We start from the raw sequence: 13,328 nt of genomic DNA, 5'->3' as shown, positions 1-13,328 counted from the left end.
AAATACTCCGTTCAATCACTCTATGTCACCTTTAATTTACATCATACAAATCATTCGAATTAGCCAACTCGTAAAATACGTACAAATTCTCGTGAGATCAGGCTAGATTATGGGTATGCTCTTATTTATAGAAAAGTGTTGGATCTTTTGTGAACATTTCTACTTCATTTAGTAAATGAGAACTAACTAGATTTTTACATTTATAAAGAAAATCTTGATGCTGTCCATTAAGCTGGGTTGATGTTTGTTGTTGCCAGGACATTGCTGATAAAGTGAATTGAGTGGTTTTTAGTGTGTTGCTCTAGGTGGTTGCTAGGATTCTGGGTAGTTGCTTGTTGGTTTATTAACAGCCAAGAGTCTGTCCCCATATCTATGTTATTTTGGTCTCTAGATATTACTTGGGTCCCTCCTCTAATGTAAATGTGGCTTTTCTAAGTCTGATTCTAACTGCAAGCCCTTTGAGTAAACATGGCAAGGTAACAGTGTTGACAGAATGTAACAGAACTGGCAGTCATATATATATATATATATATATATATATATATATATATATATATATATATATATATATATATATAATACGCTATATGATATTTAAAATGAATTTATTGATTATGTTTTATACTAGACATAACTATGGCTCTTGTATATATGTTATTTATTTTTTCCTTCTTTCACAGAGAGACACTAAGGGGCAGTTTCTCTTGGATCATGTGTGTAACCATTACAGTCTACTGGAGAAAGATTACTTTGGAATCAGATATGTGGACCTAGAGAAACAAAGGGTAACTACAGTACACATTTACAACTCATAAGACTGGACCTCAAAATTCAATGAATAAATAAATAGCCACCAGAAAGTTTATATAATGATGATAATGTAGTATAAATACTAGCAAAGCTTTCTTCTTATGGCTAATTGCTCATATTTGTTACATTTGAGTTCCTAAACACAGTAATACTTCAGAATAAACTTTTATTTTTTAAATATGGTTTAATGCATTAGCTAACTGATGTTTCCATTAGACAGGGTCATGGGTCATGCATTTTTTTATTAAATTATTAATAGTGTTGTGTTAGTAAGTACACTGTTATTGAAGTTATAATGCAGTTTATAATGTTACATTTATATATTCACATAACACTATTCATTTTTACCCTCATTCTGGCATGTTTTGGTGCTCAATTTCAGGACTCTATTTAAGTCTCTTTTAAGACAGTAAACACTACGATTGGCTGATGTCATTGCAAGGGGAAAGAGTATCAATACACTTGGCTAATTTATTGAAGCTCACAAAAAGCTCTTCGCATATGGGATCATCAGGTTTACATTTTAATGCTGTTTACACTGAAGACAAATGACATTGAAAATTCGAAAAATGGAAATCTCAAAGAAACGGAAAGCTTACATGGGCTTGTTTCTACACTTTCACCAGGATAGATAGTTTATCATCATCAGATTCTGAACATAGTTACCATCACAACCAACCAAGGGGTTTCGCCCAACTGTAGACTATGTATGACAGTGTTCATCAAGCAGAAAACCTCATGGCTGCACTGCAGTAAATTATTACCAAATAATTATATTTTAATATTAACGTATGTTATAGAAAATAAAGTCTTCATTGGTGGGGATATTTATGTTAATTTCTGGCTTCTTTCTATAAACAAGTTCTGTCAACACCATCTCCAGATTTCAATGTTCTGAAGTTACCTTCACCTCCTAATTTTTTGCTCTCCTGTCTCAATTTCACAGCATTGGCTGGACCCAAGTAAACTAGTGGTGAAACAGATGAAATGTAAGTGTTTTTCCTTACTTGGTTGCCCCCAAAGTGATGAGTTTAGCTGCATATCGATGCATACAGCCTAATGGGCGTACACACAAAACGCGAATTCAACGATTTGCGAGAGTAGATTACATACAAAGTCAATGCAAAGACACCAATAGACGCCAACTAGTGCGGAGCAATGCTAATGACGCAACAACACACACTATTCACTTCAAACACGTCTTCGCGCAAGTTAAAAATATTCAACTTAAGAGAAAAATTTGCATGACACAAATTTAAATCCTGCGAGTAATCTAGAGCCAAAAATGTGATGCTTCACACCCCAATGTGTTGCGTACACACCAAACACAAATACAACGATTTGCACAAGTAAATTACATACAACCTAATGGGGCGTACACACCAAATGCTGCTTTAACGATTTGCCAAAGTAGATTACATACAAAGTCAATGCAAAGACGCAAATAGACGGGACTCTGTGCAGGGGGATGCAAGTGACACAAATTGGGCGGCATGATTGCCGCGAAAACAGGCACTATTCGCCTCAAACGCGTCATCTTGCAAGTTGAAAATATGCACATAAATGTGCATGACACAAAGAGAAATCCGAGGAGTAATCTATAGTGAGGAATGCGATGCTTTACGTTTGGTGTGTAAGCAACATAATGGGGCGTACACACCAAACGCAAATACAACACTTTGCGCGAGTAAATTAAACACAAAGTCAATGCAAAGACACAAATAGACGCAACTCTGTGCAGGGCAATGCAAATTACGTGAATTGGGTGGCGCAATTGCTGCAAAAACATGCACTATTCGCCTCAAGCGTGTCTTCGTGCAAGTTGAAAATAATCCACTTAAGCGAAAAATTTGCATGCCATGAAGTTAAGTCCCGCAAGTAATCTACAGCATGATGCGTATACACCAAATGTAAATAAAACGATTTGCACGAGTAAATTACTTCAATGCAAAGTCGCAAATAGTCGCGAGTAGACGCAACTCTATCGTTGTATTTAGACGCAACTCTGTGCAAGGCGATGCAAATGAGGCGAATTGGGCAGCGCAATTGCTGCAAAAACAGGCACTATTCCCCTCAAACGTGTCTTCGTACAAGTTAAAAATATTCAACTAAAGCAAAAAATTTGCATGACACGAAGTGAAATCCCACGGGAAAAACTAGAGCAAGGAATGCTATGTTCACATTTAGTGTACACAACATAATGGGGCATACACACCAAATGCAAATACAACACTTTGCGCAAGTAAATTAAACACAAAGTCAATACAAAGTCGCGAATAGATGCAACCCTGTGCGGGGCGATGCAATGGTGCAAATTGGGCTGCCCCATTGCCACAAAAACACGCAGTATTCACCTCAAATGTGTCTTTGTGCATATTGAAAATAATCCACTTAAGCCAAAAATTTGCATGACATGAAGTTAAATCCCTCGAGTAATCTAGAGGATGATGCGTACACAACAAATGCAAATACAACGATTTGCGCGAGTAAATTACTTACAAAGTCAATGCGAATAGACGCAACTCTGTGCAAGGCGATGCAAATGACGAGAATTGGGCAGCGCAATTGCTGCAAAAACAGGCACTATTCCCCTCAAACGTGTCTTCGTACAAGTTAAAAATATTGAACTTAAGCGAAAAATTTGCATGACACGAAGTGAAATCCCACGGGAAAAACTAGAGCAAGGAATGCTATGTTCACATTTAGTGTGTACGCAACATAATGGGGCATACACACCAAATTCAAATACAACACTTTGCGCAAGTAAATTAAACACAAAGTCAATGCAAAGTCGCAAATAGATGCAACCCTGTGCGGGCCGATGCAAATGGCGCAAATTGGGCTGCCCGATTGCCGCAAAAACACGCAGTATTCACCTCAAACGCGTTTTCGTGCATATTGAAAATAATCCACTTAAGCCAAAAATTAGCATGACAAGAAGTTAAATCCCGCGAGTAATCTAGAGGATGATGCGTATACACCAAATGTAAAAAAAACGATTTGCGCTAGTAAATAACTTACAAAGTCAATGCAAAGTCGCAAATAGTCGCAACTCTATTGTTGTATTTAGACGCAACCCTGTGCGGGGCGATGCAAATAACGCGAATCGGGCGGTGCTATTGCCGTGAAAACACGCACTATTAGACTCAAACGCGTCTTCGTACAAGTTTAAAATATTCAACCCCATATAAAAATTTGTATGACACGACGTGAAATCACACGAGTAATCTAGAGTGAGGAATGCGATGCTTCACGTTGGGTTTGTACGCCCCATAAGAGTTAACACTCCAAAAATGACTGAAAATAATTACGGAAGATAAGTGTTGGTGGATTTGCAGACTTCATAAACAGTAAAAGTGGATAGCCAACATAAAAAGCAACCATCAAAGACACAGTTTGTTAGAGGAGCGCATGAGCTGCCAACTGTGCCACTTGTGGATCAAAATGTCTTATTATCCTAAATTAATGTCTTTGAGGATTGCCTTTATTATTGAAGCTTGCTAGTGTGTGCATTTGTACAGACATTAATGATACCTTGAATTGTGGCTTCTTGAGAAGAAGTTGCAAATGACTTCTAAGTAGACACTCTGTAACTTGACATCTTTAATATCAATAAAGTCCTCCGACTCATTATGCTTATCTGTGAAGACTCATTTCGTTCTTCACCAGAGGAATTAATATAATCGTTTCAGTCTCACTCTTGTTTACAGTTCTCTGCATAATCTGTCTCATATTTATCTGCTTCAAGCGCTCTCTCTCTCTCTCTTAATCATCTGGTTACTGGTGTGTGCTGTTTTCAGGTCAGCACCCGTACACTATGTGCTTCAGGGTGAAGTTTTACCCTCAGGAGCCAATCAAGATCAAGGAAGAGTTGACAAGGTAACATGCTTTTGATCTAACGTTGAATTTACATTAGTATAAGGCAAAACCAACCACAGCAAGAAGTATAAACAGCTCTGGATTGCTTAGATTTTTGAGACGGAGAAGTAATTTGCATTTAAAAAAATTGCTCGTGGGCAGATTGCTCCAGTTTGGTTTGGAAAGAGCATGTTTAATTCGCAGCTGACGCGATCTGTGACTATATTATTCATATATTTCAATAAAAAAACAAATACATAGAATATTATGCGTAGGCTAAAGAACATATTTTTGGCATTGACAAGTTCCCTTCAATTCATAAAATATCTATGATTTCTGTGACGCAAACCTATTTTGCAAAATAAAGAAAAAGGGATAGTTCACCCAAAACTGAAAACGTTATCATTATTTACTCACCCTCGTGTCGTTTGAACCCCCAAAGCTTGGTTGTAATTTAACCCATGCTTTAGTTGTTTCAACCCAAAATATTTTACATAATGTTATGTTAATGTTAATTTGAATGTCTTTTTTTGATCCAACCCTGGCTTTAGATTGTGGGGTTTTCTGCAATGTCAAACTATGTACCCCAGTTGTCACTGTGATACCCTTTTAAAAAGTACAACTTTGTACCTAAAGAGTTCATATTAGTACCTCAGAGGTACATTGGTACCAAATTTGGACATATTTTTATCTAATGGTACATATTAGGACCTTTAAAAGGGTACTGCACCATTGACAGCCGTGGTACAGTACGTATGTGTGACCAGTTTTTCTAACTGTGTGGTAACTATAGGAGTGGATGGTGACCAATCCAATTAAATAAATAACTCCACTTGACATTGGGGGTTCAAACAACATAAGCTGGGGAAAAATGCTAAATTATCCCATTAATACCTTAAAATCTGTTTTTACATATTTTTCACATACCATTTTTGGAAATAGTAAGATATCCATATAGAAATACGATATATATTTCAAATGCAATGTAAAGGAAAATATTGCTTTTTAATCGTCATACTACTTGAGGTTTTTAAAGGCATCGTACGTTTGTTGAAAATAGAAACCAGCATCCTTTGGGCATCCTTTTTCGTCTTTATGTTACCCATACATAAATATGAAACATGTATATGGATTTCATCCTCAAACAGAAACAAAACTATCTTTCTGAATAGAGTCTTATTTCATCTGTGTCACATATTTCACTGATGTAATGAGAAAGCAAGACCTTTGATTTCAGCTCACTGACTTTGCATGCACAGTAGCACAGAAATCTGCATTGAGACACAAACACACACGCAGAACCACACGACACTCACAAAAACGTATTAGCCCTGCATGTGTACAAATTTAACAGTGCAGATAGATGTCTAAATATAACTGTCTATCCTCCACACTTTCTTAATGTGAAAGGGAGCTTCAGGGGTGTTTGTGTGTATATATTAGGTGGTCCAGGTTGTTTAAGGTTGAGGTTTAAATAGGTTACACACTGTGAAACATGAAGGACTGTTTTGAAATGGACGGGATCTGATATTTAATGCTATTTTCTGCTCCACAAGAAAGATTTTTTTTCCGTTAAAGCTCAGCGTGACACAAAAAATAGAAACAACTATGTGGCTTTCTGTACCACTTACTCTTTAATGTTTAATAAGAATTGATTTGAATGCAGTGGCCTATGAGAGGAGAATAAAAGAGAACGCAGGCTAGAAATACCTGATGGCAAGCACAAGTTAGGGACAGATGGATCTGACTATTTGATATTATGTGAGTCATGATGTAATAAATAATACTTATTTTACAATTATGCATTTAGCAAATGCTTTAATCCAAAGTGACTTACAGTGCAAGCACAATTCAAGGAATTTTTTTTAAGTAAGGAATATGATTGTAAACTCTTAATGTCTCCATTGTTGTTCCTGTCTGTCTGTTCAGATATCTGCTGTATCTACAGTTGAAGAGAGATGTGTACCACGGCAGGCTGCTATGTCCATTTACAGATGCTTCGTATCTTGGAGCCTGTATAGTACAGGGTGAGATAAACTTTACAAACAGTCACTTTTTCTACATTTTGTAAAATACCAAAATGTTTGTGTATTATTTTGACATTTGATTTACAGTATTGATAACACAGTGTTACCGAGTGATGAAGCTTTTTAAAAGTTTAAATCAGTGGCAACTGAAGCCCCTCACAAGCATCTTCTATCATGTGGCCCCCATTCCCAATGGTCTGCTTTTTAATATAATTTTTTTCTTTTTTGTGTTTTGTATTTTTTGAAATTGCTTTTCATAATTTTTATTTTTGTATTTATAACTTTTGTAAATGTCCACCCTCAGAAAAAATTCACAAGAAGGTAAAAAAGTTGTCAATGTGGCAGTACCTTTTCAAAAAGTACACGTTTGTACCTAAAGGTGCATATTGGTACCTTTAAGGTATAAATCTGGACCAAAATGGTACATATTAGGACATTTTTAAAACGTACCCTTCCCAGACAACTTCTGTACCTTTATTTCTGAGAACGGGCAAAGGGCGCAATTCCCTGCATGCCATGAAATTAATGGTTGAGAAATGTGCTCGCAGATTGGAGTTCAGTGTTGGACAGTGCGAGCTTGATGTTATCCTCGACCTTGATGTAACTTTGGTACCAGTGGCGGCTCGTGACTGACCATAGCAACGCCTCTGCTCCACTATTTGAATTTCAAGTGTGTCTGTCTTGTTTTAGCTGAACTCGGGGATTATGATCCAGAGGAACATCCGGCAGACTACATCAGTGACTTCAAGCTATTCCCTAAACAATCTCCCAGACTTGATCGCAAGATCATTGATATCCACCAGAATGAGCTAAGGTCAGGGAAATCACAGCAGAATTCAAGCTGGGCACTCATTTCAGAGCTAAATTAAATTTTCTTACAATTTGTGTTTTAGGGGACAATGCGCTGCACTCGCGGAGCTGAACCTTCTTCAGCGGGCTCATACATTGGATACATATGGTGTTGATCCACATCCCTGCAAGGTACAGGCCACATTTTATTATCTGGACTGACATACTTTCTTTTAGACTAAACATAGATATAGTTGTCATGCATATTGATTTAATCTTAAATGATTTGCACTGAAATCTTATCACTGATATTAAAGGGGACATATCATGAAAACCTTTTCATGTTTAAGTGCTATAATTGGGTCCCCAGTGCTTCTATCAACCTAAAAATGTGAAAAAAAGATCAACCCATTAACTTAGTTTTGGTAAACCGTTCTCTGCAAGCATGTGAAAAAATTGGTCATTGAAATTTGGCTCCCCTTGTGATGTCAGAAGGGGATAGTACCGCCCCTTAATCTACACTATCCAACCACGACACTGCCATTTAGTGCACAGATCAACTCATTTGCATTTTAAAGGACACACCCAAAACGGCACATTTTTGCTCACACCTAGTGTGTCAATTTTAACATGCTATAATAAAATATCTATGGGGTAATTTGAGCTAAAACTTCACGTATGTACTCTGGGGACACCAAAGATTTATTTGACATCACACTTTAAGGTAACCTTTTTGGAACATTTAAATGTGTTGTTTATTTGGCTATGTTTTTAAATAGCAAAAACCTTTTTCAATTCTTTATAGGATTTTACAGGATCCACAGCATTTCTAGGATTCACTGCAAGAGGGTTTGTGGTTTTCCAAGGAAACAAACGGATCCACCTGCTAAAATGGTAAATCTTTTACACTATCTTTATAGCTTTACCTTATTACACATCACCTCTAACTAACCCTACTTAAAGGGACACAAGGCAGCATTTTTATGTTAATAAATCATCTTCTTAAGTCGGTATATGGTTAAATGACTCATTACCGGACGAATGAAGACTCTCTCGCCCGCCCCTACTGTCTGTAGGAAAAATAGACCCCACTTGCAAGTTCGCTGTATCCGACCCGGTGTCCTTCAGTCTTGCAAAGTCTCAGATATCGCAAGAAGCAGGATCACTTTACGGCAAACAACACAGAGGCAGGCGAGCGAAACACGGCTAGTGATTGTTGCAAATGGCAGAGCCGGGGAAGAAGCATTGAAAACCCTTGACAGAAGATTCAAAGAAAAGAAAAAGAGCTTCAGACCTAATATATATATATGGCCAAGACGCGTCCGGGAAGAATGGCACGTATATACATAGATATATAGATAGATATATAGATAGATAGATAGATAGATAGATAGATAGATAGATAGATAGATAGATAGATAGATAGATAGATAGATAGATAGATAGATAGATAGATAGATAGATAGATGTAGAAGGATAATATTTGTCTAAAGTTATATTAGTAAGGTCTATTCGTTCATATCGGTCGTTCACGGTAAAAATACTATTATGCATGACAACACAATAAAAATAAAAAATCAGTTGGAAAGGAAATATTACTTACCTAACTTAGACAGACATAACTGGATTGGAAATAAGCTTAAAAACTGGGTTGCGAGGGGGAGGGACAACAGTACGTTTTTACGACAGTGTACGAGAGAAAGCATTTACTTCCAGACACTAGGGGGAGCTTGTAAAGAAATAATACGCAGACTTGCCTGGTTTCCCTTTAATGTCACATTTTTGATTCCTGGCATAAATACTTGTCCATCATAGCTTAGTCATTTCAAGAACCACTCAGATGAAATAGCTGTGACCGATAAATACCTGTCACATTGTCACAAGCTGGAAAACTGCTGGAAATTGCTGGAAAGGCCAGCCAATCAGATCTATCACCATCCACTTGAAAAGTAATAATCTGGGACTTAAAGATGCAGTGTGTAACTTTAAGAAGGATCTCTTGACAGAAATGCAATATAATATACAAAATTATGCCACAGGTTTGTTGAATGCTTTTTTCTGATTTCAATAACTGCACACCTAACCTTTAAAATGTCTTAAAAATAGGCACCAGAGCAATATTTTTGGTAACTGTGGTATAAGTAAAATAATTGACTACTTTCCCTTAAATTATTCGAAAATAATGCACACCCGTGGTGTTCGAATAATTAAACGGCCCATCGTCAATTATTCCTTAGATATATTATCAGTGGTGTATAAACCCCTTTCATAATGAACCGTTATGTTATTATTACCTTTGAATGAGAAGTTTTTATCTACATAGAGGGTCCCCTTACATGGAAGTCACCATTTTGTGCAGCCTACAGATAGGGGCCTAAAGATTTTAGCGTCCAAATATTAACTGGTCTGGGCGGATGCGGATTTAGTTTTGATATTATCACGGGTGACGGGTCGTGTCTGGTGCTGAACTTTGCAGGTACGGGCGGGAGCGGTTCTCCAAAAATGTACCCGTGCAGGACTCTGCTACAGATGCCCTTAACGGACAAACTTTTTTATCATATTGTTTCCAATGATGATATGTTTGAACTATGGCGACTACCGTAGCTTCTCTATGCGTTTCGGTGAACGGTGGACTGAAACGTTGGTTGCAATTTGCAACCTCATCACTAGATGCTGCTAAAATTTACACACTGCACCTTTAAGGGCTTTTCACACTTGAAACAGTTGACCCTGGGTTATTTTCTAAACCCCCAGGAAAACAGAATATGTACTTTGTCAGGGGTTAAAGCTATTAAAAATCTGATGCTTCACACTGGACGTTCCGAAACCTTAACCTTAGTTCTTATTTGCAATAGTTATGATTGAATAAATGCAGTGTGCAACCATCTTTTTCTTTTTATTAAGACAAGTCAAAATTGTGTTAAAATGAAATGTTGTGCAATATGTTATTTTTGCAGGGCAGATGTCAGCAAATTTAAGTTCGAAGGGAAAACGTTTTATGTGATTGGAGTACAAAGAGAGGTAAGATACTTGTTAATCTGAACGAAAGGTTTTATATGGCTCATTTACCTGCTGTGTAATGCTAATGTGACACTGCTTAAAGTGGTTCAGATTTTTTCAGTAGATTTTTATATTGTAAACATGGACTGGTTGAAAATTTGAACATGGTCACCAATCCTGTTCCTGGAGATCTTCCCTCCTGCACATTTGAGGCATCATTTTTTGTCTGATTGGTGTTGGTGTCAAGTCTTACCATATTCACCTGAAGTTCAGTTGTGTCTTCTGTATTAACAAACATGCTTCATTCCATTAAATAGATGCTAAAGATTAATGTATAGGTTTATACACCTTAAAACCATTTAAATGCTTTTTTTCACCCCATCACATTCACTGAGATCTCAGATTGGCTGTGTTTGATTTATACAGCTTCTTATATGTTTGTCCTTATGTTTGTGCCTTGCGCTTAAATTTGCGTTTCTGTCTTCTTTTCTATGTGTGCATATTTCCATTGCTAGTGAGTAAACACATACCCCATGAGCATTAATTAACTTATGAAATATTATTTAAAAGCCTGGCAGTGCAGCTCCTTATGACTCATATTTGATCATAGTTCTTGTGCCCGGCATAGACTATTCATAAAAATTTCATGAGCAACAATGTAGGGCTTCGCATTATCATAATAATATTTTCTTTTGATATTTTAATTGCAATTAATAATTTTGGTTTAGAAAATATTGTTATTATTTAGCCTACATACACTGTCAGAAAAAAGTCCCTAGTTATTAATGGGACAGTACTCTTTCAAAAAGTACATTTTCATTTAAAGAGTTTATATTAGTACCTCAAAGATGCATATTGGTTCCTCAATACTACATATTGGTATCAAATATATATATAAATATATATATACACACTCACTTAAAGGATTATTAGGAACACCATACTAATACTGTGTTTCCCTTCAGAACTGCCTTAATTCTACGTGGCATTGATTCAACAAAGTGCTGAATGCATTCTTTAGAAATGTTGGCCCATATTGATAGGATAGCATCTTGCAGTTGATGGAGATTTGTGGGATGCACATCCAGGGCACGAGGCTCCCATTCCACCACATCCCAAAGATGCTCTATTGGGTTGAGATCTGGTGACTGTGGGGGCCATTTTAGTACAGTGAACTCATTGTCATGTTCAAGAAATCAATTTAAAATGATTTGAGCTTTATGACATGGTGCATTATCCTGCTGGAAGTAGCCATCAGAGGATGGGTACATGGTGGTCATAAAGGGATGGACATGGTCAGAAACAATGCTCAGGTAGGCCGTGGCATTTAAACAGTGCACAATTGACACTAAGGGGCCTAAATTGTGCCAAGAAAACATCCTCCACACCATTACACCACAAAGTTGTGCGTGTTGTGGCTTCACAAATGCTTTGCAGCATACCTCGGTTGTAATGAGTGGTTATTTCAGTCAAAGTTGCTCTTCTATCAGCTTGAATCAGTCGGTCCATTCTCCTCTGACCTCTAGCATCAACAAGGCATTTTCACCCACAGGACTGCCGCATACTGGATGTTTTTCCCTTTTCACACCATTCTTTGTAAACCCTAGAAATGGTTGTGTGTGAAAATCCCAGTAACTGAGCAGATTGTGAAATACTCAGACCGGCCCGTCTGGCACCAACAACCATGCCACACTCAAATTGCTTAAATCACGCTCAAATTGCTTAAATCACCTTTCTTTCCCATTCTGACATTCAGTTTGGAGTTCAGGAGATTGTCTTGACCAGGACCACACCCCTAAATGCATTGAAGCAACTGCCATGTGATTGGCTGATTAGATAATTGCATTAATGAGAAATTGAACAGGTGTTCCTAATAAAATAGCAATAATATCCAAACACATATTTTGACATGATGAGCCACACTCATGATGGCCTAGATACACGTTTTGACAAGCTTTGCATCGTGCGCCCCCGAAAAGAAGTCACCTGCCGCCGCTAATCTATACCTAAATGGTACATACTGCATCAGAACCTCTTTTTTGAAGGGTACTACTGACACTTGGGACCATTTTTGACATTTTGTTCTGACAGTCAACACTTACAAATACCAGATGAGGACTATGTTCCTAAATCAACTTATTTCTCTTATATTTGTCAGTTAATTAGCAAATAGCTTACAAATAAGCTGCATTTTTTCCCTCAGTCAGTGAAGCATGAAAATACTATTTTATTTAAATATTTTAAATAAATGATTTTTTCCCAAACAACCTGTACTCATTCTAAATTCATTACAGGATAATCATTTTCTCATGATCAGATGTCTCCTAGCATAGATTGAGGAAACGTAGCATTTTACGCTGTTTTAATGATGTGACTTTAATCTTCGTATGAGCTCAGCGCAGTAAATTGCAGAGCATGGCAGTCTGATGCTAAACAGAATAGAAGTGGTTTGTATTGATTTCTGTGTGGATTCACTGTGCTGCTCAGCACTCCATCTATTGATCTCCCATCTCAGATTACACGACATGTGAGGTTAATGGAAATTATTCTCCTGACAGTTCTGTTTTTCACAGCACTTTATCAGCCCATATATCTGTGTTGCTTTGGGCTTACACATACATATTTACCTCAGCTTCAGTTTTGGGCGTCTAATCCAGCACATATATTTACTTCACATCAGCTTTTTAACACACTTACCCCAGTGTAATGTCAACCCTGTGAAATCACTCAAGGGTGTGCTATATTGAAAATATAAGCTGTGTCCCCAATTCGAAGGGTGGATCCGAAGGACGCGTCCTCGAAAGAAAGTACTCGTTTTTGCTTTATGTTGTTTAGCATTCTGTA

General features: G+C 37.3%; 1 protein-coding gene across 1 annotated transcript in view; it reads left to right on the top strand.

Annotated features, from left to right (window-relative positions):
• Positions 1–13,328, top strand: part of frmd3 (FERM domain containing 3) — a 47,638-nt gene that overhangs the window by 14,276 nt on the left and 20,034 nt on the right. The window contains exons 2-9 of the mRNA XM_065247721.2: positions 681–785; positions 1,757–1,799; positions 4,611–4,689; positions 6,598–6,695; positions 7,386–7,509; positions 7,589–7,676; positions 8,290–8,378; positions 10,442–10,505. Of these exons, the coding sequence (XP_065103793.1) occupies positions 681–785; positions 1,757–1,799; positions 4,611–4,689; positions 6,598–6,695; positions 7,386–7,509; positions 7,589–7,676; positions 8,290–8,378; positions 10,442–10,505 (690 nt within the window). The remainder of the gene's footprint in view (positions 1–680; positions 786–1,756; positions 1,800–4,610; positions 4,690–6,597; positions 6,696–7,385; positions 7,510–7,588; positions 7,677–8,289; positions 8,379–10,441; positions 10,506–13,328) is intronic.

Source organism: Paramisgurnus dabryanus, chromosome 11, assembly GCF_030506205.2.
Source record: "Paramisgurnus dabryanus chromosome 11, PD_genome_1.1, whole genome shotgun sequence".
NCBI classification, from domain to species: domain Eukaryota; kingdom Metazoa; phylum Chordata; class Actinopteri; order Cypriniformes; family Cobitidae; genus Paramisgurnus; species Paramisgurnus dabryanus.
Note: the sequence above shows the minus strand (reverse complement) of the source record. Positions and strands in the feature narration are given on the sequence as shown.